The sequence below is a fragment of the Rattus norvegicus genome, chromosome 1, assembly GCF_036323735.1.
Source record: "Rattus norvegicus strain BN/NHsdMcwi chromosome 1, GRCr8, whole genome shotgun sequence".
Classification (NCBI taxonomy): domain Eukaryota; kingdom Metazoa; phylum Chordata; class Mammalia; order Rodentia; family Muridae; genus Rattus; species Rattus norvegicus.
This window is the reverse complement of record NC_086019.1, coordinates 179,157,258-179,182,103: the sequence shown is the minus strand read 5'-3', so window position 1 is coordinate 179,182,103 and position 24,846 is coordinate 179,157,258. Positions and strand designations below refer to the sequence as shown.

At 43.7% G+C, this 24,846-nt stretch overlaps 1 protein-coding gene across 30 annotated transcripts in view; it reads left to right on the top strand.

Annotated features, from left to right (window-relative positions):
- Positions 1-24,426, top strand: part of Sox6 (SRY-box transcription factor 6) — a 611,566-nt gene extending 587,140 nt beyond the window's left edge. For 26 of the 30 annotated variants that reach the window (XM_039106334.2, XM_063285244.1, XM_063285274.1 and 23 more), the window contains 3 exons: positions 5,655-5,888; positions 8,640-8,856; positions 18,037-24,426. In XM_039106334.2, the coding sequence (XP_038962262.1) occupies positions 5,655-5,888; positions 8,640-8,856; positions 18,037-18,340 (755 nt within the window). In that variant the 3' untranslated portion in view covers positions 18,341-24,426. The remainder of the gene's footprint in view (positions 1-5,654; positions 5,889-8,639; positions 8,857-18,036) is intronic. The other 4 variants (XM_039106304.2, XM_039106313.2, XM_006230094.5 and 1 more) reach the window with 2 other exon arrangements.
- The last annotated feature ends 420 nt before the right edge of the window (positions 24,427-24,846 follow it).

Below are 24,846 nucleotides of genomic sequence, written 5' to 3'. Positions count from 1 at the left end.
TCTGCAATGCTACTGGCTTGTTGGCTGTGCTTCTAGTTGGTATTTCTGAGGGTGTGTCAGAAACCTTGATTTTTCTGACAGTAAAAATGTTGCTGCTTTAGCAGCCTGGTTCGATTCACTCTCCTAGCATCCTGAGCTATCCCACTAATTCTATCCCACATCCATATCTTTATCATCCATATGTTGAAAGCCTGACAGAACTTCCCTTTTGCCGTGGAATTAACTCAGGCTTCAGGGCTGGAAGGCATAGTCTGAGTCTGTCCTCGGACACCATAAGCAGCATGGGTAGGCTTTCTGGTTACACTCCAGGCACTCCATCTGCAAACACCGAGAAGTATCTATCGCCTTGTGGGAAGTCTGCAACAACAGGATTTCATTACACAAACTTCCTTTTTCTAGGACAAAGTCTTCTACAGTGTCTGCTTGACTTTCATAACTCTGCACTGTCTTCAGACTGCTGCCCAGTGTTTCAAGTGTTTATCCTTTTGAGTTTGATCTGATAAAAGCAGTCTGCTACTACTGGACGGCAGAGACTTGGTTTTGTTTTGTTTTTTTTTTTTTTACTCCAGTCTTTCTCATTCATTCTGACAAAATGAAAGTTTTAAAGGCTTCCCAGAGGGTTCACAGGTACCTTCTTCTCCGCTCCTTATGAGTTCACAGTTGATCACTGAGACTGTTTGGTGCTTTGCTCATTTAGTTTCTGCTTTGCTCTCCTCTAGAATACATTTATTCTCGGTTTAAATACCTTCAAGCCTTCTGAGATTGGCATTCAAGGTGTTTAGCGATCTAGCTCTGTTTATTTTTCTAATTTCATTTGTTAGGACTTCCCTTCCTTCTCCATAAACCCATTGCAAGCTTTTCACTGTGCTCCAGTTGGGAGTCTGTGTCTTTGTTCACACCGACTCCCTGCACCCCTTTCACACCACACTGACCAAATCTTATTCTCCTTTAAAAATGCAAGCAGCACTTTGTCTCTGAAACCTCCCTGTGGTGCATCTCTGTGCACCCCAAGGATGCTGATAGCATCTTTTCCCTTTGCAGTGTTCTGAAGTCACCTTCATTAGCACTGGCATGTAATTTTAACTGTGTGTTAACTGAGTCCTTAATAATTCTAATGCCGGGTTACTTCCCTTTGTGGAGCTCTATCCCGGTGCTTTCTATACACTGAAAATGTGTCATGAGAGTTTGCTAAATCAATGCACAGGAGTGATTACCAAGCACAATATAGCATTTTCCAGAATCTCTTCCTACAGAAACCTTTGTATAAGCACAAAGCCACCTTGCAGACTCACTCACCCAGACAGCCCCTGGGACTTAGGCAGGAAGGGCCCCTCTGTAGGATTAGTTCAGGACCATTGCCATAGGCTGTGATGGGGAAGTGAGCCTCTTAACAACCCACCTGGAAAAGCTCAGTCTTCTATCTTCTCTAAATCACTCACTTCCCAGCTTCCTAAGAAACCTTTGTCTTGGCAGCTTCAATCCTCTCCCTATAGATTCTTTGTTTACCTGAAAGTTTGTGTTTACACAGCCTTCTCTGGAGAAAGAATGAATTAACTAACCTAAGCCCTCTGGTGCAGGGACACTGTAGAGAGCAGGAGGGCCCAGCAGACTGAGTCTTCGGATTCCTGGGATGTCCTGCTGTCCTCCTGGCCTTCTTGGGGCTGCCTTTGCTGCTGGGTAAAGACTCTCAGGTCAGCAGGAAAGGTGTGGTCCCTGGACACATGGCTGTGAGTCTACACGCCTAGCCACTCTCTGTGGGACTCCCTTGACTTCCCAAACCAGTCGCTCATCCAACTCTGAGCCATTGCATACCAGAATTTGGTTATTTAAGAATATACTTATCTTTGTGCACTAAATGATATTTTCAAAAATGAATAGGCCATGGCATAGTTGATATAAAGATTTTACAAGATACTTAAAGCAGAAAGGGAATTTTGGGTTTCTGAAATATAGGTTAATAGAATATCTTTTGAAATTAATGTATAATATTTTATATCTTTTAAAAGGGGGTTAAAACATGTAATTTCCATTTTAATGGAATTTTCTGAATTTATACACGCATGTACAGCATATGTATTTCTAGTGCTACAACAGTCACATGATCCTCTTGTTTCTTTCATGAACAAGGTCTTAGGGAAGTTTAGTAACATTCTCTAAGACTTCTCTGTCTCTCAGATCTCTGTGGAATTCTTTCTTCACTTTTCTCAAACCTAGAGCCAAAGCACAAGTGATAGATGAGTGACCATCTTAGAGTACAAAGGACAGTGACACCGAGAGATTTCCTATCTAAAGATTCCATTCAAGAAGTCTTCATTGGAAGGCATCTTTCTGTATGGTGAACCTGAGATTGCTTCATAGAAGCTGTGTGTGGCACAGATATTACACAACGTGGAAATACAGAACACCCTCTGTACACCCTGGTGGAGCATGCGTAATGCACAGTCCAGCACTGTGTTTCCTCTATCAATGTAAACATGAATCTGGATATTGTAAAATCTGGGAAAGGACTTCCTCCTTCTAGGACATTGGCAGTACTGAGTCCAGGGGAAGTGTAAACTATTGTCAGCCTGCTGTCGAATGTCTAGGTAAGAAAGAGAGCGACATCCAAGATGTCATCTCTATAATGATGTATACCTTGGAGTACCTCAGACATGGAAGACAGGAGAGAAAGAATATATACAGAAGGGAGAGGAGGAGGAAGCCAGGCAGACACATGGGTCCAGTGGATTGTAATGGACTTGAGCACAGCAGAGTTACCCCATATTAAAGTCACAGCTGCAGTTAGTATCTGGTCAGATATCAGGTCCAACTCATGATCTTAAGTTTTAGACTCCTTGGTAAGTCTCTTTTTCTGAAATCTTGGCTCTTCCTAACATTATTCCCCCATTTAAGATGTCACCTCCATTTTCTGCACACTTCTTCTAGGAGAGAAAGGAGGAGACAAGAAAAAGAGGGGGAAAGGGAGAGGGAGGGACGTGGACATAAATCCTCAAGTATTGCTGGTCGCTTTCTCCCTTTGCATTTTGCAGTGTGCACTGTGCTTCACTTTCCAATCTGGATCCATCCTTTGAGCCCTACGTTTCTGTGGGGCCGAGTGTAGGTAGGAGATGCTGCAGAGGACAAGGGGAGACTCTGGTGAAGGGAGACGCTGGCTACGTTATGTCCCTTGCAAGATGCATACTATTACAGAGCTCCTGAAGAAAAGAACAAGAAGAAGCTGAGGCTGTAATAGCCTGGAGGGGGTGGGACAAAAGTGGGACAAAGGAGAGAGAACTGGGCACATATCTGAAAGAATCCGTATTGGTAGAATATTTGGGATGTCTCTCTGGACTAAATTCTAAAATCTCACGATGATTTCTGTCAGTCTGTGGGAAGGTAAAGTGTCTCACGGCCACACAAAATGACACTGTAAAGGGAGAAGAGAGATGCTGGCTGTTGCTAGTAGAGAGGAAGCAACAGCAGCAAAAGCAGGTCTCGGGTGTTAATCACCTGTGGCATAATAGTTAACTTAGAACAATACTGCAATGTTCTCGCATCTGACATCACACAAGCCTGCCTCCGCCTATGTGCACACCTGCCAGTATATAAATGGCCACATCCATGTCACTTGTAAAGTAATGGCACCAAGGGCATCATCAATTACCGCAGTGACCCTCAGGAGAAGACACAGTTGTATCTGAATGAGTGTTTCGCTTCCAGAGTAATGCATGCCTTCATCTGGCCCAGCAGTCAGTGTGTTGCCCCGTGTTGATGGATACTGTCAGCTGGGAGCTACACTGCATTTCACTGCACAATAAACATGGCTGTCAAACCCACATAAAGTGAAATCAATTTATCCTGCATGGTCAGTGCATTTTAAATGAAATTAATGTACTGTGGGTTTGGTGGCAAAAAGGTAGCATATTAGTTATGCATCTCGGGATCTGAGCCTTTCCGAGTAAGGCATCATTCTGTCTAGTGGGCTTGAGGAAAGACGGTTTGTAAAATGCGTTATTTTTTTCATAATTTTCAGAAAGTGGCTTCACTGCCCCCCTTCCTGTTGACAGGAAAATTCACAATATTAGTGAAATTCTATCCTTTTTGCCTGTCTTTTGTTTTCTAGTAAATGATGACCATATTTTCCAAATAATAGCACCTTTTAATGTCCTAATTTATTACTGGCTTTGACACAAACAAATTGCTCCTTAAGCAAGGTATCTGGAACTAGGACAGAAGGGCCCAAGATTGATGGGGTGTGCTGCCTGCACTAAATAGATTGTTCTAGAAGATGAAGGTGTTGGTTTTAATGTATACTGAACTTTGGGGGGCAGTATTTCTAGTTTGTGTAGTGGGAACACTGGCTAAGACCACCAACTGTGCTCAAGTCACATTTTACCATAGCTCTCAATCAGTTATTCAGTAGTTAATACAAATCAAAGCTCCTGTCAGGTGTCACACTTATGTGCAGATGAAAATGCAAGAACCTTGTTCACTCCTTCATTTAAGACATATTACTAACCAGAGTTCTGTATGCCAGACGCATCACCAGATCTGAGTCCAGCTGCAAGTAAGCCTCAGCCCTCACTCCGGCCTCAAGGAGCTGCCCATCCTGCGTGCTAATCACTTAGGTCTTCACAAAGTGTCAAAGACAAGGAATTTAGATACGGTTTCATAAATAATAATCAACAGAAATATATCAGGACTCTTGAAGCAAGTATTTCTTAGTCTATTATTTTTGCATATGAATTGAAGACCAATTACCTTTTACATAATGAATATTTACTATGTTGTTTGGGAATTACTAATATACAAGTATGAAAATAAGAGAGTCTCTAACTTCCGGGATTTCACATTCCTGAGCTGGAGTGGAAAGGCCAGAAGGAGACAGTCACATAAACAGTAGTTACTTCAGGCCATGAGCTTGGCGTCCAGAGTCAGGGCATCCTATATGGAGGTCCTCACCATCATGGCTACACCTGGAGCCTGAGTGTCCTTCCTGACTGCCCTCATCCCTTCCATCAGCTGAAATGTCATGTCTCCCATGCACGGGCTGAAAACTATCCTGCTGTGTATTCTCCTGGTGCCCTGCTAATGGCAGTCCTGAAGAACTTTCACAGACCCAGTAAGGTATAACTGTCCCAGATCGAGAGCTTCTTGAAGGCTTTATTTGCCTTTCTACCCCCAGTGCATAAGATGCCCTCAAAAGTGATTGCTCAGTGAGTACATTTCATTGAACTAATTTATTCCTGAAGCAGCAGCAATTGACCAGGACTTGAAGGACAGTGGGACCAGGGTGGAGGAGCAGAAGGCCTCTGGGAGGGGGTGGGGAACCATTTGGGGACACATATAGTTTGAAGTAGCAGATTTTTCTAATGGTTGATATGACTTTACTTTTGAAAAAAGCATTACATCAGGAGAGTCCACCAGATCACAGCCCCAGTCTTACCTGACTGTAGTGTATGGAATAGGACTGAACAACATGCAAAAATCAGTTCAGCCTACTCTGACGCTGTGTCAGAAAGGGCTGTGGAAACATTGTTGAAAACTGTCTGTTTCTAAAAGGTCCTTGGAACAGAAGATGGGCCAGAGGACAGCAGATAAGCCAAGCAGAAAAGTGTGAAATGCTCTCATTATAACCCTTTTCTCATCTTGTTCTTCCTGCCCTGACATTATAGGAAGCAAAGCAATGAATGGCTCTGCAGCTAAACTACAGCAGTATTATTGTTGGCCAACAGGAGGCGCCACTGTGGCTGAAGCACGCGTCTACAGGGATGCCCGAGGCCGTGCCAGCAGCGAGCCCCACATCAAGCGACCAATGAATGCGTTCATGGTTTGGGCAAAGGACGAAAGGAGGAAAATTCTTCAGGCCTTCCCTGACATGCATAACTCCAACATTAGCAAAATCTTAGGCAAGTGCTGCAGCCCAGCCGGCACCGATCTCTTATGCCACGAGGAGGGTAGGGTGGGTGTAAGGGTGTGAAGCAGGGGCAGAAGTTAGCCTTCAAGAGAAGCCCATTGGCAGAGAGCAAGTGAAACTTAACCAACTGCCCATAGCAGCCCTGGTTATTTTCTCTCAGAATGCTACCACACCACAGTTCAGGTGAAGGGATGTTTTATCTACTAAGACAAGGCCTGTAAATGTTCTTCCTGAACAGAATTATCATCAGGGTAAGCCTGGCTAAAAACTTTACTTTAGAGCTGAATTTCTTAGAGTAATGGGCTTACATTGTAAATTTAGTGATTATTGAATGAGGTCACAGAACTCACAGGGACAGGCTACTTAAGGCTCTTACCTGGCTTTTTAAAGCCATATTTTTCAAGGCAGCCTTGCAAACACAGACCCTACAGCCCAGGTTCACATGGTCCACTGGCAGATTTCACCAAGTACTAGCAGTACCCCTGCCCCCAAATGGTGTGAAACTCACGGGGTGTGGAACAGTGCCTCTAAGGATAACTTGAAGACTTTTAAACTAAAGCTACATTTAATCTGACTCTGTATGCCCAGTTCACATTTCATAGCCAGGAACCTCAGGGTAGAGTCCTGCTTTGCCTGCGTCAGCCTCCAGATTCCCAAGCTTAAACTCTATTCCATCAGGGTAAGCTCTCCTAGCACAGATTGTACAGTTTGGAGCTGTTGTGCTCAACATATTGAACATATTTTATTCAACATGCAGCATTACAGTCAACATGCTTCCTCTTCTGAGAGAAGAAACACAGACGGCCCTGTTCTGTTCAAGCTGCCGCTGTAGAACAGAACCCCAAGGAGCTGCCGGGAAGCACCAGGCTTAAACTGTGGCTTTAATTCTTTAAATGTTTTGTTCAAGAGCAATAAATATTTAACCTGAGTAAATGCCAGTGATCTGGGCACACACAAATACATGTGTTTTGTCACAAAATAAATGATTTGACTTGATTCTAAGACATTTTGAGGCAGGAGCCTCTAAGAAAATTTAAAACATACCTTGTACCAAATAGGGGTAGAATGTGGAAACACCGGTTTTTTTACTTTGTTGTTGTTGCTGTTACTTTTAAATTTTATAGCAAATATTAAATGTCATTCCCATTTAGATTAATTTCAGTTTTAGAGTTTCAGAAGTAGACAGGGGGATGATACTCTTTTTTTAATTTAAATACCTCTCAGGCTAAAATGTTTCTAATGGACAGAAAATATCTACACATAAGCATTTTTTTTCTAAATTCAAAGACATAAAAGAAATCAATGTTACTCCAGATTCACAGCTGCTGATAACTTCGTGTTTGTTCCTTTCCGTTTGGATAGAGGCATTTGTAAGCTTTGGGATGGGCACAGACACCCTCCCTTTGCATCTTGGCAGCCTTGAAGAATTCCTATTATTGATACACATCCTGTGAAGACATTATGAGCAACTTAAAAGTATACCATTAAAATGTAAACCATTAAAATGTGCATTTCGCATTTCCAGGGTACCAGGCTTCCTAACCTGGGACCCTATACTGCTGGCAGCCAGCATATCGAGCTGATTTGGCATAGCCGATGATCATGCAACCACCAGGAAAGGATGGGACACAGTGAGAGCAAACTAGGGTATTGATGGCTACTGAAACTGTGTGTATGACCTTGCCATTTGTTTATGTGTGAAAATCACCAGTGAAGAACTGCTAGCATCCAGTCTTCACAGCTGCGACCACTTTATCCACCAGACACAAAAATGCAATTCAATACATGTAAAAAAATCCCTTCTGTTAAGTGTTTAGATAATTCTTTGTAAACAATATTAGAGAAAGGAATACTTTTCCTTCTTCCTGTATAAACCATACTTTAAAAAAAACCTGTGCTTTTATTAGTTCCTCTTTGAGAGATTATTTATAGAATTTAAGAATGGGGCATATGGCCCTAGCTGCACCTCCATGGATACAGACTTTTAGGCAGAGGTGTATGTTCCTCGGTGGCAAGGGGATGGTGCACGGGATGGTTACTGTACGGGTAAAAATCTAACATTTGCCTGAAGATGCTTGCAGTGTGGGAGGGGTCTGAATTTCTGAGACCAAGAGAAGCTCTCTGAGAATGTGGTCAGTCAAGTATGCCTTGAAAATTTGTGCTGTTAACCCTTTAGGAGAGGGAGAGAGAGGGAGAGTAGGAGAGACAGGTAGAGGCTGAAAGACAGGTAAGCAGGGGAGCTCTTGGCTACAGTAGCAAAGTCATTTTAAAATTGCACAGCAGGGCTGGTGAGATGGCTCAAAAGGCAAAGGTGCTTTCTGACCTAAGTTCAATCCTCAGAATGGATGTCAAAGTGGAAGAAGAGAGCCAATTTCACAAAGGTGTCCTCTGACCCACTTGTACACCTGTGCACACACACAATCATGATAATATTTTGTTTAAATAGCATATCACCAGCCACAAAACATTGAGAAAAAAATACAATAAATACTGTCTTTTTCCCTTTTTTTTCTTTTTCCTCTTTTTTTCTTTCCTTCTTTCCTTCTTTCTTTCTTTCTTTCTTTCTTCCTCTCGGGTGGGAGGTGGGGTCTGTGGTTCAAAGGACAAGTCAGGAGGCTAAGTGGTGTGTAGTAAAAGGAGCTCCTGAGCAAAATCTGTGAATAGGAGATATGGCCTAGGTCTGGAAGATGCCATATCCCTGTGACCACTTACTTACTTACTTCTCACTTATTCTCATGTTTAGGATCTCGCTGGAAATCCATGTCCAACCAGGAGAAGCAACCTTACTATGAAGAGCAGGCCCGGCTAAGCAAAATCCACCTAGAGAAGTACCCAAACTACAAGTACAAACCCCGGCCGAAGCGCACGTGCATTGTGGACGGCAAGAAGCTCCGGATCGGGGAGTACAAGCAGCTGATGCGCTCACGAAGGCAGGAGATGCGACAGTTCTTCACTGTGGGGTAGGTGCTCCCAAGTGCAGCCCACTCTCCCTTCCCAAGAAAGGATCACAGGGCGCCCTTGGCATGTGTATTGGGAAAGAGGTTGGTGGAGGAGGGGCTGTGACACATGGAGGGTATGACTGTGAGACTCTGCTGTGTCACCAGCCTACAGCTGGGCTCTTGTCCCTAGTCTACATGTACATAGTGATGACAAGTCGTCCATGCTCACCGAGATAGCCAGTGCCCACACACAGAGCTCCTGGTAGTTTATTTACACAGACACACAGGGAGGAAAAGTAAAAACTGACTTAGAAATCCCCACAGCTTCCCGGCTTCTCTGGTGGTGCTTCTGACTGCATTCACAACGATCTGCTTTTGTTGTGGGATCTGCCACAAGATAATTGGCCTTGACATTGGTTAGAAGACCTCATTTTTGGCATCATATCCAGAACTCCTGTTGCAGTAAATTATTCTGTGGTGGAAGCAGTAACAATGTGGATTTTCTTGCTTGAATCAGAAACTGGGCATGTTTTTGATATCTCCAAGTCTGATTTCATGTCATTTTGTTTAAAAATTAGGTAATAGATTTCTGGTATAAATTTCAACTTGGCTGACGGGCTGTCTGCATTCAAAAGAGGCCCCTCCTAACCACAGTAGTCAGGATAAGTGGGGCAGATGGATGCCTAGAGATTCCAGCACACAGACCCTTAGCAGCCTGTGGGGGTGGAAACCCCAGGACCACTCTGGAGACAGAGGCTGAAGCAGCTACAGCCAAAGGGAGAATCCTGGAAGAGAGATGAGAGAGAGGAATGGAGCAGGCAGAAAGGAAGCCTCACTAGCTGGCCCTGTGAAGAGCAAAGGAGAGCTAAGCATGTGTCTAAAGGGTAAACTTAATTCCAGAAGTGAACAGAGTTCAACCTAGAGGTCCATGAAGGAGCCTAGGAATGCGCTGCACCAGGCTCCTGGAGAAAACTGGGGCTGGGAGTCTGAAGAAAAGCTGGTCCTGTCACCTACCAGGGCAAGGGCCTTTCTTTTGCCTAGCTTCCATTTCCTCACATACAAAATGGGAGGAATGATAGCAGGCATACTGTACAGCTGCTGAGACAATTCAAGATGGCAGAACTCTTAGAAGTCAGTACTGTGTATGGTGCCTCTAAACCTAGCATCACCATTTTTGACTTCCTAGGTATCTGCTATACCAGCAAAAATATCATCCTGGTTCCCCTATGAGTTCAGAGACTGTGTAGGGATAAAGAAAATTGTCCCGCCTTAATTGAAGATTCCAGCATATTAATAAATGAAGATGTGACAAAATAGGCTTACCAAATACCTCCGTGCTAGGAGCGTTTGCATCTTTTCAAATAATGCTTTTAACACAAAATACAATGCGATGTAATTTGACCATTCACATGGTAATGAGAGGGTTTATGAAAAATACAGGTTCATAGTGCCCTTTCAGTAGGATAGTCATTTGAACACAATACAAACTTAAGACTGCATGATAAACATCTTGTTTTAACCTGATACTGCATCCCTGAAATTGTGTTTATCTTTTGAAAAATTTAAATTTGAGAGCTTTTGTGATTCCTGACCTTCTCGTGGCCCTGTGTGCTGAATGATACTTGGTGGGTCTCTTTGACCACAGTCTCAAAGGTTATTCAAAGTACTCTTTTGTTTCCTATACTTACTTGAATAGATGAGTTGTAGCAATGTCATTTACCTCAGTCTTCTTTGCTGAGGTACATTAAAATGGGCCTATATCCAAATACCACAACACGAACTGGTGCAGACTTATAGTCTATCTTATGCAGTCAAACATAATAGATTGGTAACTCCCTGAATGTAGATGACTTGGTAACATGTGCTGTTTATTGGATGCCTAGACTGCACTAGGTGTTTTCATATATCCAAGTCACACTACCCATAGTCCTCTAAATAAGATACAGGAACTAAGGTTAAAAGAGTTCTTGTGGCTCTCTATGTTGAAGAAACATCAAAGCTCAACTCTAGGTCTTTGCCTCTGCCATCTCAAACAGCAAAGAAAGTCACTTTACCATGTCCCCTCAAAAGGCACCTCCCAAGCTCTTCTGGGACAGACATAAGCATAGCTGTTTGGTTTGCTAAGGGCTCATGGACCTTGAAACCAGTGTGGTGTATGACTGTGGGATGTACTGATAAAAGAAGCTGGGAGTTCAAGGGTTAAGCTGCTCCTAACAGTGCAGGAAGAGCTGTTAAGGAAGGGTGCTTTAGTGTATAGAATGAATAGGGCTTCCAAATGGCAGGCAATGACCAGAATGGCCCATCCTCAATCTGCAGTGCTGAATATGTGTGTCTCTCTGCCCAGTTCCGGGAACATCTGCTACATAAAGCTAGGTATTACCCCTACTCACCGATTCCTATTTTCTTCTAAATAGTTAAGTCTGATAGATTGGTAAGTCCCCAAGGTTCAACTTTGGAAATTGATCTTCATTAGCTGTAAGGTTATAACCAGAGGAACAGAAAGCAAAAGAAACAAAAACTCAAAGATCACTATTGACGTCTTGATGGGGCAAGATCAATTTTTATAGCTGATTTTGAAAGACATGCATCCCTTTTGAGCCAATAACACCACATACATTACTTTATATTTTTGTGCATTTAAATGACTGTAGAGCTATAACTGATGAGTTAGATTTTTTTTAAAACTTAGCTATCGCAAAAAGAATTCTGTCAGTACTATGTAATAAGAGTCCCCACCCCTTGCCTGAGATTTAACTCCTTCAAATGGTAGATTAAGTATCAGAGTTTTTGTGATTATTCTGTGAATACAGAATTGATATTCACTGAGACCCAGGTAGCTATAATGATATATTTTTCTTGTGAATCATTACTAAAGCTGCTCTTTATTTGGAAATACGTGTAGCAATTTAGCTTTGAACTTGTGGGGAATTACATAGATTCTGAAGACTATCCATTGGGGATGACGTTTTAAGCAACCACAGTGGAAAGGTATTGAATACTCACAGTATGCCATAGGCTCTGCCGAGTGAAGAATATAGGCTGTTGAAAATACATCACTTATATTAGATAGACACCATCACTATTTGAGGAATGACAGGCACAGTGTAGATGAGAAACCACTTGTCCAAGGGAAATGAGTTAGGGGTATTGATATTTAAGTTAGGCTGACGTGGGTAGAAAGTACTTCTGCCTTAACCTTGTGTGCCCCTCACAGTTAGAGCCCAAGTAGGACAGTACTGAAGGCATTGACTCCGAGACAGAGGTTCCAGCTCCAATGCCTTTTCCTCCCTGGACCAGCAGGTGCTTCTCATTGCTCCTCAGAAGCCACCACTTGCCCTTAGGATACTTCCTTAATTTCTCTGCCTGTCAGTTTTCTATATGTAGAATAAGGATGACCATAGCACCAATAACATGAGTCCCTCTGAAGATGGAATGGCTTAGCATCTGGAAAATGCAGACATGTTACTCTTAAAAAATAAAGCTGTGTCAGGTATTTATTTTGTACTATTTTAAAAGCATTATTTCCCCAGTTAATTGTGGCCTAACTGATATAGAAATCTGTAGGGAGACGTCTTCCTTACTGGACGAGGTAGGCGTTACAGAAATCTACCATCTCAGTCTTAAATCTAAAGAAGTCAAATAAAGCCTGTAAGACACAGGTAAATGCTGGCTCTTCTGTTTTCTGCACCAACCAGTAAGGAAGCAGCTTAGAACTCTCAATAGATAATGTGAGAAGACTGCTTGTATTTCCACCCCTTCCTACAACATCAGCCTCAGAGCCATACAACCCACCTCACATTCTCACAAACGGAGCCCTGATGCTTCTGAAAGCCACAGGGCTTCTAGAGTATAAACACATAGTCCTTTTATATTTGGGAAAACCAGATGATTCCAGAACTACTCTGGGGATTTAAGAACCTTGCCACAGTGCTGAGCTCTCTCCAGCCCAGGTAATACTCTGCTCTGTCAGCTGCGTGCAAACACTGCCAAGGTATCTTCAGCTTCTGTTCTGATGTATATGTTTGTTATTTGCAGAGCCCAACACTTGCCAGCTACCCCTGTCTGTGAAATCTGCAGAGTTTGAATTTTGACTTTGAAATTGATCTGTAAAGGAAGGAAAAGGGCTTTCTAGGAAAATGATTCCTGATAGACAGTGCTTGATGCTGTTGGCTGATTTTTTTTTTTTTTTGGTTTGTTTATTGACTAAGCAGTCACTTGCTAAGGGCCTATTAGATATCAGCAAGATTTCCAGTTCTGTACTAAATCACCAAAGCATGAAGCATTGTTTGTATAGACAAGAGGTTTTTTTTTTTGTCTTTTGACACATTTAATGGTTAGACAAGCCAGACAATGTATAACTGTGTTAGCTGATAATAGTTTGTCACATCAGCCACACCATAGGTGGTGCCCACACATAAAGCATGATAAAATGCTCATCCAGACACACAGACAGGAATAACTGAAGCCCAGGAAGGGAGTCTCCTATGCAGTAAGACCAGACCAACCGCAGGCACCCTGGAGGGAGGGCCTTGAGGTTTGAGAAGGTCTGGCTAGTCGAGAGTAAATTCCTGACTACAAATAAAGGAATAAAGGAGTGGTGTGTGTGAGGGAGGAAATGTCAGATGCAGTAATCTGGAGGAGGCCATGGAGAAAGTGGAAGGTAGGCTGGGTGGAGGAACAGCAAAAGCCAACGTTCTTCAGCTCAGACTGGTTATGTGCACGTAACTGTTTGTCTTAAGTCTCCAAGACTAAATAGTAAGATGAGAGAACCAGAGTAGCATAGCTTTAGACTTTATCCCCACAGAATCTGGTGAAGGCACAGAAGAGTCTTAAATCTTCTGTGTTTCATGTCACCCAGCAGCCTTGTAATCCTTAGCACATCCACTCAGGCTCCTGGAGGGCTGGTATGCTGCCTCCCAAGGGAGCTGCTTCCTTTGGGAAACCTCCAGTACCGGAAGGTTCTTCCTTCTTCAGGGCTCTGAAACCTGCCTGCTGACTTGCGGGTTAGTCCTGCTCATCTGGTCTGGTCACCTGTTTATGAGGACAATCATTTCGCCTTTAAAGATTGTTACATCCTCTTCTTTGTCATTGTCCCTCCCAGACTTCTAGTCCCATAGCTTTTCTTGTCTGCAATGTCTTGTCTTTTCTTTTTCGGAGCTGGGGACCAAACCCAGGGCCTTGCGTTTGCTAGGCAAGCACTCTACCACTGAGCTAAATCCCCAACCCCCCCTTATGTTTTCTCATTGGGTTTCCCTCCCATTTACCCGTTTGTTCCCTCATGCAGTAACTTGACATATTCAGCAGGGATTTACTGAGTGTGCCCTGTGCTCAGGCCTTGTCTGGGCTCTGCGGCTATGTTAGTGGAGAGTCCTATCCTTGCAAAGCTTATATTCTAGTGATGGAAGAAGCCAGACAGCCAACCAATGAGTGAAGGAGAGTATAAATGCCTTCAGAGAAAAGTAAACTAAGGACTAAGGACGGAAAGAGGCAGGGTGCTGCTGGGGTTCCAGTGCTCAGGGGAGCCCCAGGACATTTTCCTAAGAGAGACAACAAAGACCCAAGTTGGTAAAAAAGCAAGCTCTGCCAATACCAGGCAGAGAAGGCAGCAAGCCCTGAGGACCCCAGCCATAACTTTGCCTAGCTTATTTAGGGACAAGGCAGAGGGAATAGGTAGAAGGAACAGACATCAGAGAGATGATAGAGAGCCAAACTGTAAAAGACTTTACAGGCCATTGTGAAGTCGGGTTTTACTCTAGGCAAATAGAAAAGGCTTTGAAGAATTAAAAACAAAGCAAAACAAAAGATGCTGAGCCTTGGCCTGAGCTTTGAGAGGATCACTCCAGACACTGTTGGGACTTGTCTGAGGAGGGGCAGCTTGTTGCAAAGAGGCTGGGCTCCTAGGATAAATCATAGTTGAATTGATGGTGGTTGAAACCAGGTGTGTAGGAGTAGAGGTGCCAAGAAGTAGATAGATGCTAGATATTTTCCCAATGGAGAATCAACATGATTTGCTAATGGATTAACTGTAACTGAAAGAACTCTTACTAAGGATTGGCTTAAGCAATTAAAGGTTGCTTGTCAAGATCAGAATGGCCACATGAAGGTTGGAGAATGAGCAGAATTCTCTGAAATCCAGAGAATGAGCAGGGGTTTGGTTTTACATCTGTATGACTGAGATAGTCCTTAGCATCCACATAAAAGAACACACAAGTGTGTGTGTGTGTGTGTGTGTGTGTGTCTGTGTCTGTGTCAATGTGTCTGTGTCTGTGAGTGTGAGGGGGTGGAAACAGAGGAAGGATTGAAAGAGAGAGAGGGAGAGGGAGAGAGAGAGAGAGAGAGAGAGAGAGAGAGAGAGAGAGAGAGAGAGAGAGGAGTTCGTTTAGGAGGGATGTACTTGCTAGAGATACAAATATTGCATGGTCAGCATGCAGATACTGTTTAAAGCCACAAAACTGGATGGGAATCAAGCTGACTTTGGATTAAATAGTTTGGAGATTGTTGACGATCTCCTCCTGAGTTGTTTCAGCACAGGATTGCAAGGAACCAAAATGGGTCTAAGGAAGAACTAAGCAGCAGAAATGGAGAGAGACTGAGTTTTGTTTTAGAACATCGGAGAGGTGGAACAGCAGCTGGAGAGGAGGGGAGAGTAGACATGATGATGTAGATGGGAAGAGACCATAGCTAGAGGGAATCCTTAGTACGCCATGAAAAATAGGTCCAGAATGCCAGGAAGAGGCCTCCCTGTCAGATTATAGACTTAACTAAAAAAGTTGCACAGTGCAGGTAGAGGGTTGGACTCAGAGATGTGAGCAAGTCAGTTCAATGGTGGAAACTTCCAGAAAGTCTCATCTACTGCACCTAGTTCCCCTGTCATACAAAAAAAAAAAAAACCCCACATTGTCCACTTAACGTGAGAAATCATATATTCGATGAGCATTGAAAGCAAGAGAAAGAAAGGAGTGCACTAGGAGAGTGCGCCATTCGCCATTCCCTATCTGGACAGCACCAGAGGCTCCTGCACAGCTCCTGTTTTAGCTGTAGAGAGCAGAAGCAGGGTAGTGCTCCGCCTAAGTTCATCTTAGTGCCTGGACTGAGCAGGGTGGGAGTGACTGACTCCAGAACCACTAGTAAAGCAATGGTTAGGAAGGTGGTAGGTAGGGCAGAGGCCTGGAGGGGAATACCAGCAGTGAGCCACAGAAGAAACCCAGTAATGGGGAAAACTTAAGTCAGGGGAGGGCTAGGCTTTGGGCACAATTTACATTTATTTAAGACATAGAAGTAAATGACATACAGATATTTTGCTTAAAATATTTCAAAAAACAGACATCTGTTTTTGTGAAAAGCATGTGTTTTTTGTATTTAAAGAAAATATTTGATAGTTTGTGTTGGGCTGCAAAGTTTAGAATGGCTGTCACATTAGGAAATCTGAAAAATGGGTCAATATTGAAGAAGAGTGTTTCCTTTACACTTGTAATTATGGCAATAATATTATATAGTATATATAAATATGTAAATATAAAGTATATGGTATAATTATCCATAGTACTTGCTGCTCTGGGCAGGTTAGCAAAAAATTAAATTTGTGCTAATTTAGTTTTAAAAAATTGAAGCATATATTTTTAGAATTTGAGAGGGCAAGGTTTCATGTGATCTACGGATAGATCTAACGTCTCCTATTGCTTCCTGTGTCAGTCCCAGCTAGCCAGGTGCTGTTGAGTCTTTGGCTTATATCAATTCAGAGGTGATAAGACCTCGAGGGCTATGGTCATACTTGTTGAACAAAGGTGTATGTGTGTGTGTGTGTGTGTGTGTGTGTGTGTGTGTGTGCATGTTATAATCACACAAACATGGGTGTTATGTTAGCAAAGGGTTAAAGAATCGGGGATATCCCTCTGATGACTGAAGGTCATTAAGGCAGTGTGAGCACATATCTCGAGGCGCCCTGGCTTTTCTCCTTCTATAAACAAGGCTGGATACCTCTGTGAGGAAATAACACCCATTCTGTAGCGTCCCAAACCCGACAGACTGGCAACAAGTCTGCTTCATACACACGCATGACTTTCTGTGAGACTAAGGTGGATAGAAAGTCTTATCGATGTAGAAGAGCAATAAAAGAATTGTTCAAATGATGACTGACTAGACGCCTTAGCTACAAGGCAGGAGGACCTTCCAGAACACCCCTGACCCATTTTTACAAATGCATGAATACCAAGGCTCAGGAAGAGTTACTTCAGCGATGCTTGAGGGGAATGTTGACTGTAATTTGCTGCCCATAACTATTGAGGACCACTTGATAAACGATGGCTCAGGCACAGTATCTGGGTTGGGTAGGGCTTTAATCCTTGTGTCCTGAGTGAAAGGAAAGACACAGAGGCAGCTCTTACTGCCCAGGAGAGGCTGACCATCACAAGATCTGCTGGTTTGTTTGAACTGGGGACACAGTTTAAGGAGGTGATCTGGTGTGACTCAACTTGGCATCTGCTGGGATATCGCAGGAGCAGCAGCCTGGTGTCTCTGATCATTAGGGTGTAAAGCTCACTGCTCCTCACTACTGAGTTCTCCAGCCCCAGCCTCAGCCTCAGCCTCAGGGTTAGTGGTATCCAAGATGATTATTCTGGAAGGACCCTAGCCTGGAAAGTCCAGCTAAAGAAACAAGGACACATTAGAACAGAGGCAGAGTGAATCATTTGGCAAACAGGACTATTTGGGACTTGCCAGACCCTTTCCCATTTTTCTCTTTCATCCATAGTTCTCAAACCAAGTTGAAGATGACACCAACCCACTTAAGAGTATTATTACAACATGCCCATGCCTCCCAAGTATTTTTTTCTAAAAAAAAAAAAAAGCTGCTCTCTGGTCTCTTTTTTAAAATGGTCTCAGATGGACCTCTGTGGTCTTAACTGCAGCATTTGTGCCCAACCCAATGCCAAGTGTGATCTGAGCTCTGTGACATTTGCCAAGTTGAAGTCCTGCCTTTATGTTGTGAAACTGTCAGCAAATTGCTGCGTTGTATTATTTAACCACCAGCCACAGCATTAGGAGCAGCCAGGGATTCTTCCAAGAACATTTTTTGTCACTTCTGGCCACTTAGCATGTTACAGAGGGCCTGGTTTGGCAAATGTGGGTTAGGAAGTCCCGGGTCTCATGTGAGGACCTATAAAGATTCCCTCTCTCTTTCATTTTGTTTCTGAACCTATACAGGCAACAGCCTCAGATTCCCATCACCACAGGAACAGGTGTTGTGTATCCTGGTGCTATTACTATGGCAACGACCACACCATCACCTCAGATGACATCTGACTGCTCTAGCACCTCTGCCAGCCCAGAGCCCAGCCTCCCTGTCATCCAGAGCACGTATGGTATGAAGATGGACGGCGCGAGCCTGGCTGGGAACGACATGATTAATGGCGAGGATGAAATGGAAGCCTATGACGACTACGAAGATGATCCCAAATCAGACTATAGCAGCGAAAACGAGGCCCCAGAGCCTGTCAGTGCCAACTGAGGAGCTTTTGTTTGCTGAATTAAAACACTCTGACATTTCGCTCCCTTTCCCCAACAACAACAACAAAGTTCTTAAAGAGCCCGCATGCATTTGTGGCTCCACAATACATCAGCAGAATGGTCTTAATTGCTTCGTAACGTGTGAGACAGATGACGTTTTCCTGATTTTTCATAAACTTGAGTTTTTGTCGTTACCGTTACTGTTGTTGTTTATTTAGGTGAAGATGTATTAAATATGAGACACCGGGACTTGGAAACCTATCTCCGCCCATCGCCGTCTTACGAGTCTTACATTTCTGTCTTACTATTTTTCTTTTGGATGTTGACAAAGGGTTTAAGTTACTGTTTTAGATGGGGTTAAACATTCTCACTCAGGTATGCTGTGCCGGCTACAGGTTGTGAATGTGTTTTTATTCTGAATTACTTTAGAAAAATAACTGAGGGTTTCGTATTGTGAAACCGGACAAGTCCACGGCGTGAGCGGCTGCATATAGAACATGGTCAAAAGGCCTCGGAATTCCATTGTTTTTTTCCATGTGTAGAATTCAACTTTGAATGTGCCAAACTTTTTTCATAACTTTTGAATCTTAACTATTTTGAAAGTCTTACAGGAGACACTGCAAAGTCTTAGACAATCTTTGGCATCTTAAAATAAAATAGCAAACCACATTTTTTTTTCCAGAAAATGGTGAAGTACTCAGGAATCTGGAGACAAGATATTGTAAGGAATGAGCAAGGCTACCACAGTGCGTGAACCCAATTGTGTTTGCCTATTGATGTGCCATCGGTGTGTGGCGTGGGTTGACATAGATCAGAGCAATCACCACAGCAGACACCACACGGTGGGCTCCCCTGTCTGAGACCACAGCAGACACCAACACGGTGGGCTCCCCTGTCTGAGACCACACCGGACACCAACACGGTGGGCTCCCCTGTCTGAGACCACCTCTCACTACATCCATTCTTCCTTGCCTTTTGCCCTGACATTCAACCTTAACACATTGTTCTCTTAAATAATTTATTCATTCCAGAATGTCAAGGGTCCACTTACTATTTATTTTAAAAATTATTGGTGGCATTAATTTAATATTTTTCCTTCCTTGCCCTTTAACCTCTTCTTCCTGCTGGATACAAAAGATGTACATAGCAACCTCGTGTCCCCAGAGTCCATGGAGACGTCTCTGAAGTGATGCTAGCCATGCATACATGGTTGTTTTTAAAAATGAGTGTATATCTGGCTGCAGGGTTGTGCATCTGCATCAAGATGTCCTACATTTAAACATGTATGCCCCCAGGAGTCACTGTGACCTCAGGTCTTTGACTAGAGTTTCTCCTTCATTCAGTTTTTCAGTAAACAGTAGAACCTGAGTTCCATTCAGCAGTGAGGGTCAGCAGTGGTTACTGCCAGTCAAGGAGCCTCTCACAGCCACTCTGAAGTCCAAGGGCCATGGGCCATACAGGAGTCTACATTGGAGCTGGCATGCTGTCACCTTTACTGAGCTACCTGGTCCCAGCTGGCACATCCATGGAGATCTTTGCAAAATCTGCAGGTTGTTAGACAATTTAAAGGAAAGACTGGGTGAAAGGAAAGCACAGGGAAGGGAAAGTACAGGTGTGCTGCCAGCTCTTAGGGGCACATGGCGTCTGGAGGTACCCGCCAGCTCCTCTGACGACCTGGTTTCTCAGTGTCTGTGAACGCTGCTGATCTGCTCCTGTTGCTCAAGGTGAGCCCTGGAGACATGCTGCAGGGCTGTGAGGGATCCAGGTTCCCTCTCCCATCTCCTAACTACAGGTAGTTCTACTAAGTTGTGAGTTTGACCATCCTAAAGCCAAGCCTGTTGCTTACAAGAAGCCTTACTCAGAGCCCTTCGGTAGGAGGTGTCAGTGAACAGTACAGCCTAGCATCTAAGCATCAGGACAAAGAACAGCTCCATCAAGAATTGAGCCATTTTGTCACTTGGGAAAAAGTAGTAAAACGTCATATTTATTTAAAGAGTGCTCCAGGCCATACCTAATAGCAATAAATATGGGTCTAGCCAAGAGATGACCAGCTGAGTCATTAGCTGTGAGTGCTCGCCATAAGCTGTTTAAGGTACTGCTAGGAATGTTTTGTTCTTAATATTATTAACGGGGTATTGGAACTTTGTTCTCGCACATTGTTTTCATATGAGGAGGAAGTCACTTTTCAAAAACAAGATGAGTATTTATTATGTCTTACTGATTTCTTGGACTCTCTCTCCTCAGTTTCTCCTCATGCTTCCCCACTTCTCTTTGGCTTCTGCTCTCATTGGTATGTTTGTTTCTGTTTTTGTTTGTTTGTTCTTTTTTTAAGGAAAAAACTGTGCTGCATAGGTAGGATGTTGTATGGCTAGCATTGAATTGTATGTAATTAATTTTGCACAAAGGCAAACATTTAGCATAGTAGTTAATTTTGTTTGTTATTATGACCATGCCAAAATAATATTCTGGGCTAGTAGAGAACAAAGGACTGTTCTTTAGGACTGAAACTTGATTTTACTTGTAGTAAGAAAAAGAAAAAGAAAAGGAAAAGAATCCCACACACTCACAGACGTTGTTTCGTACGTGTTACAAGCACTGGATATAAATGGTATTTTTATCACTGACTAATGTGAAACTGGTATGGAAACCATGAACAAAAGTCACCTGTTTCGACTCGTGTGGGCTTGCCTCACAGTTGCCGGATCTGAGTCATTTTTATGTCTTGTTATTTCATTTATTTATGCAAAATACATGTGTGTAGGAACACTCTGTGTCAGCTCCAGCTTGGCCTCAGCACTGGGGTTCAGTAACTTCTAGCCATATTCTCAAGTACAAAAGCTGTCCGGGAATGACTGGGTATGAGCGCCTCTTTCATTGGCTCAGACAGTGATGCTGTATTGAAATCTAAATTTTGTGCATACACAGTTTATTCTATTTATTAGCCACACTTGGCTCTAAATATCCATGGGGATGGAGAACGACGATCACAGAGATGACTTACACCAGTGGGGCTTAAGCAAAGTTTTATGACTTCACCATCTCATTTTTAGAGTTTTCTAATTGTGTAAATATAACATAGAAATAGAATTTATTTTTGGTTCATGAATTCCTAGTGACATATAAGTTATGTATCTTCTTTCTTCTGTTCTCTATTCATATGTGTTGCTCCACACTAAAAGCTGGCCGTCACAGTTAGTGTGGACAGAGAGTTATCAGCTCCAGCGAGGCAGCATCCATCCTCAGCCAAGACAGCAAGACCCCTAGCTGGTCCTCACACAGCCTGGAACCCACTGGCCCCAACTCAGACTCCCCATCTCCACATAGAGAGCTGCGGAGCTGCACACACTGAGTTTCCAGCAGAGTTGAAAGGAAGTCAGTTTGCTTTGGTAATCCAGACCCATCTGCCCAGATAGCTCTGTGGCCCTAGAATGGCAAGAAGCAGGGGTTGCATTTCAGAGGTAAAGATCTGCCTGCAAGGTTAGTATAAACCCCACAGCACCAGCCCAGGGCAATCCAAAGTCACCTTCTTGCAGTGTTCCGTTCCCCATTTTACACTAGCTTTAAATCAAAGGCCAGGTTTGTCTCCGTCAGAGCACTCACAGAATCGGGTCTTTCTTTACCAACTGGGAATAGCAGTACTGATAGCCTTCCTGCTAATGAACAGGGTCTATGGACTAGGAAGGAAGGGCAGAGAGGAAGGAATACAGGGACACAGAGAGAAGGTTCATCCATGGACATGAGAAGCCTAGTTGGCAACTTCTCTTCCTTGCTGGCAAATTCCAGGCCATGTTGTTTTCGCAAACACTCTCTCAACCTTTCAGGTTTGCATCACGCGGCATTTGATACCTTCTAGCCTGTCCTCAGTCTGCATTCCTTCTCCAAGGCCTGGTACTGACTCCCAGGACAGCTTCTAAATTCAGGTGTGGGCTCACAGTGCTATTCCACTTGTCAAATGCTGGCCTCCTCTGGACATTTGCCCTGTGTGAGCCGGGAGTGCTAAAAAAGGGTGTGATCCCTCTAGGGCTGACACCAGGCTCCTGCAGAGCTAGGCTGCATCTCTAGTATAAAGCCTCCTGAGCCAGGAGCTCAGTGTCAGGGATGACCACCTCCTTCAAGAGAAACATGGGCTGGTCATGCTGATGCCACCGAGGATGGTGCTGCTCTCCAGTCACTCACTTCCAATAAACTGACTTTACCAACTTCTTCGAGAAAGGCAACACACAGAACTTCATAGTTTTGAGCCATAGAAGTTCTGTACCAAGTGTCAACAACAGCAAAGATCTGTGTGTAGAAGATTCAGTTGGGATGATGGCTGGGTCTCTCTCTTTACCGAGAAAGCAGCAGCCGCATTGGCTGTGCCTTTGCTTGGCATGCACATTTCTAAGGCTCGGGCTGACACTTGAGTTCATTCTCCAAGTATAATGACAGCAGTGACCTTGCCTGTCCCACCTGCTCTGCTTTATTTAGGCCCTCTACCCCTGATGTGGCTTCCTCATGGGCAGGTATTCCTTCTGCCAATCACGTTTCTGATACCACACACGATCATGGGTCTGCACAGCAAAAGTAGATTGAAAGTCACAACACTGCAAGCATAGATCCTTTTTGTCCCCATCCTGTCCTTTCCAAACACCTATAAACTGGTACTCGAGGACAGAGGTGGAGTGAGGGAGGGAGGGATGGAGAGTCACGGCTTCCTGCAGATTCTTCTATTAACAAGGAAGCTGGTGCAAAGTAAAGAGGTGACGTTTCTTGCTGGTCCTATGTCCACAGAACTGCAGGCGGAGAGCAGGGCTTCCATGGGTGGCACTTGGAGTCTGGGGAATGTGCAAACATGTAATTGCCATCGCCACACGTCGCAGGGATGCTGGTGTGCGTCCTCCATTGTCTTTCTTCATCAGAGAGCACTTACTCTCTCCCCTTTGAAACGCAGCCTTCGTTGTATCCCTCTCCAGCTTGTAGCACATTAGCATGTTTAGCACTCATTTTTGCTCATTCTTGTATTTGCCATGTACAATTCTGAATTACCTTATACAAGCCTCTAAGCTGTTACTACATAACTTATCTTACTGTAACTCTTTTCTTTGCCCATTGTAATTTGTTTGTGATGTATATTGTGAGATTGTATTCTATGTTAATTTAATCAGCACAACTCACTGACATGCTGGACTGACATGCTGGCTGCTGTTTTGAAGTGTAAAGCTTGTGCAGGGCTGTCCGGACAACTACAACTCTGTTGTCAAGGTACTGTGCATTGGTTCCCATAGCAACACTGTGGGTGTGACCCTTGAAATTCTAGGGACATTTAGCACACCCTCCAGCAAATTTTAAGTGCAGATTTTCTTTGTTGAAACTCTATGAATACCACAGGTACCTATGTGGCCCATGGCTGGTAACTATTTTGGGCAATTAGAAAAACAAACAAGCATTAAAAAAATAGTGTCTATTGCTGCTTTGAATATGTTTGAAAGTCTGAAAATGTAAATAGTTTATCAAAAAAAAATCTTGTACAGTCCAGTGTAAAGTTTTTAAATGACCTGAAGGGTTACCATCACAGCTTTCGCACACTCTCCTCTGGATAGTGATAAAAAGAAGTTTGCTAAGGACTTAAAGAATTGGAAAAAAAACAAAACAACAGAATCTCTTCCAACAGAAAGGAGTGGCTCATGGCCCCTAGCTTTGTCACATACACAGACCTCTTGGATCTTGTTGGACAGTATTGGCATGAGACAAACTCAGCATGGAACACCCTCCAGTGGGACTTGTTCAGGGCTTTCCTGCTCTGCCTCACGATTAAGGGACAGGATGAGATAGAAAGGCACGCCGTCTTTGTCTATCCTGGAATATGTTGGCACCTTAGCTACTTCCCCCCTTTGCACAAGGTGCTTTCCCGATCTGTGTTAGACACGCCATCTTGGGTGATGATGTATATGCCATGAGAGGGCTCAGGCCCGCGGGGAGTGTCTATAGGAACTGCCTATTTATGCTCATTTACCTCAAGACTGTCCTCTACCCTAAACTAGTTGTCATCACTCCATCTTTTGTACTGCTGTTGACACTTACCAATTAAAGATAAATTTTGTTTTATGACCTCCGTGTTTGGCTTAGTCTGTGCCCTGAAACCCTTCCTCCACAGAGTACAGCAAGACCCAAACTTATAGACACCTTCTGCCAGAGCCTGGAGGCCCCAAGCTTCCTACACAGTGTCTGCCTGAACCCACTGTAGGGAGGAGGGGGCTGGCTTGGCAGCTTCTCAGCCCTTCACCTGCTCCTTCTCATGACCCACACATCACTGCAACAAGAAACACTTGTGGCTTTTGATAGGGGGAAGGAGCAGGTGTGGATTCTTCAAGAAAAGATGAGCAGGGAAATCATTCCCTGTTGCCTGACTTCTTTCTGAGAGTGAAGGAGCTGGACAAAGGTCAAGGCCCTGGGCACCAGCTCCCTAAGCAGAGCAACTTGCTTTGCATGGGAGTGCTGAGCTGATGCCTGGTGGCTTCTGCCTTCTTC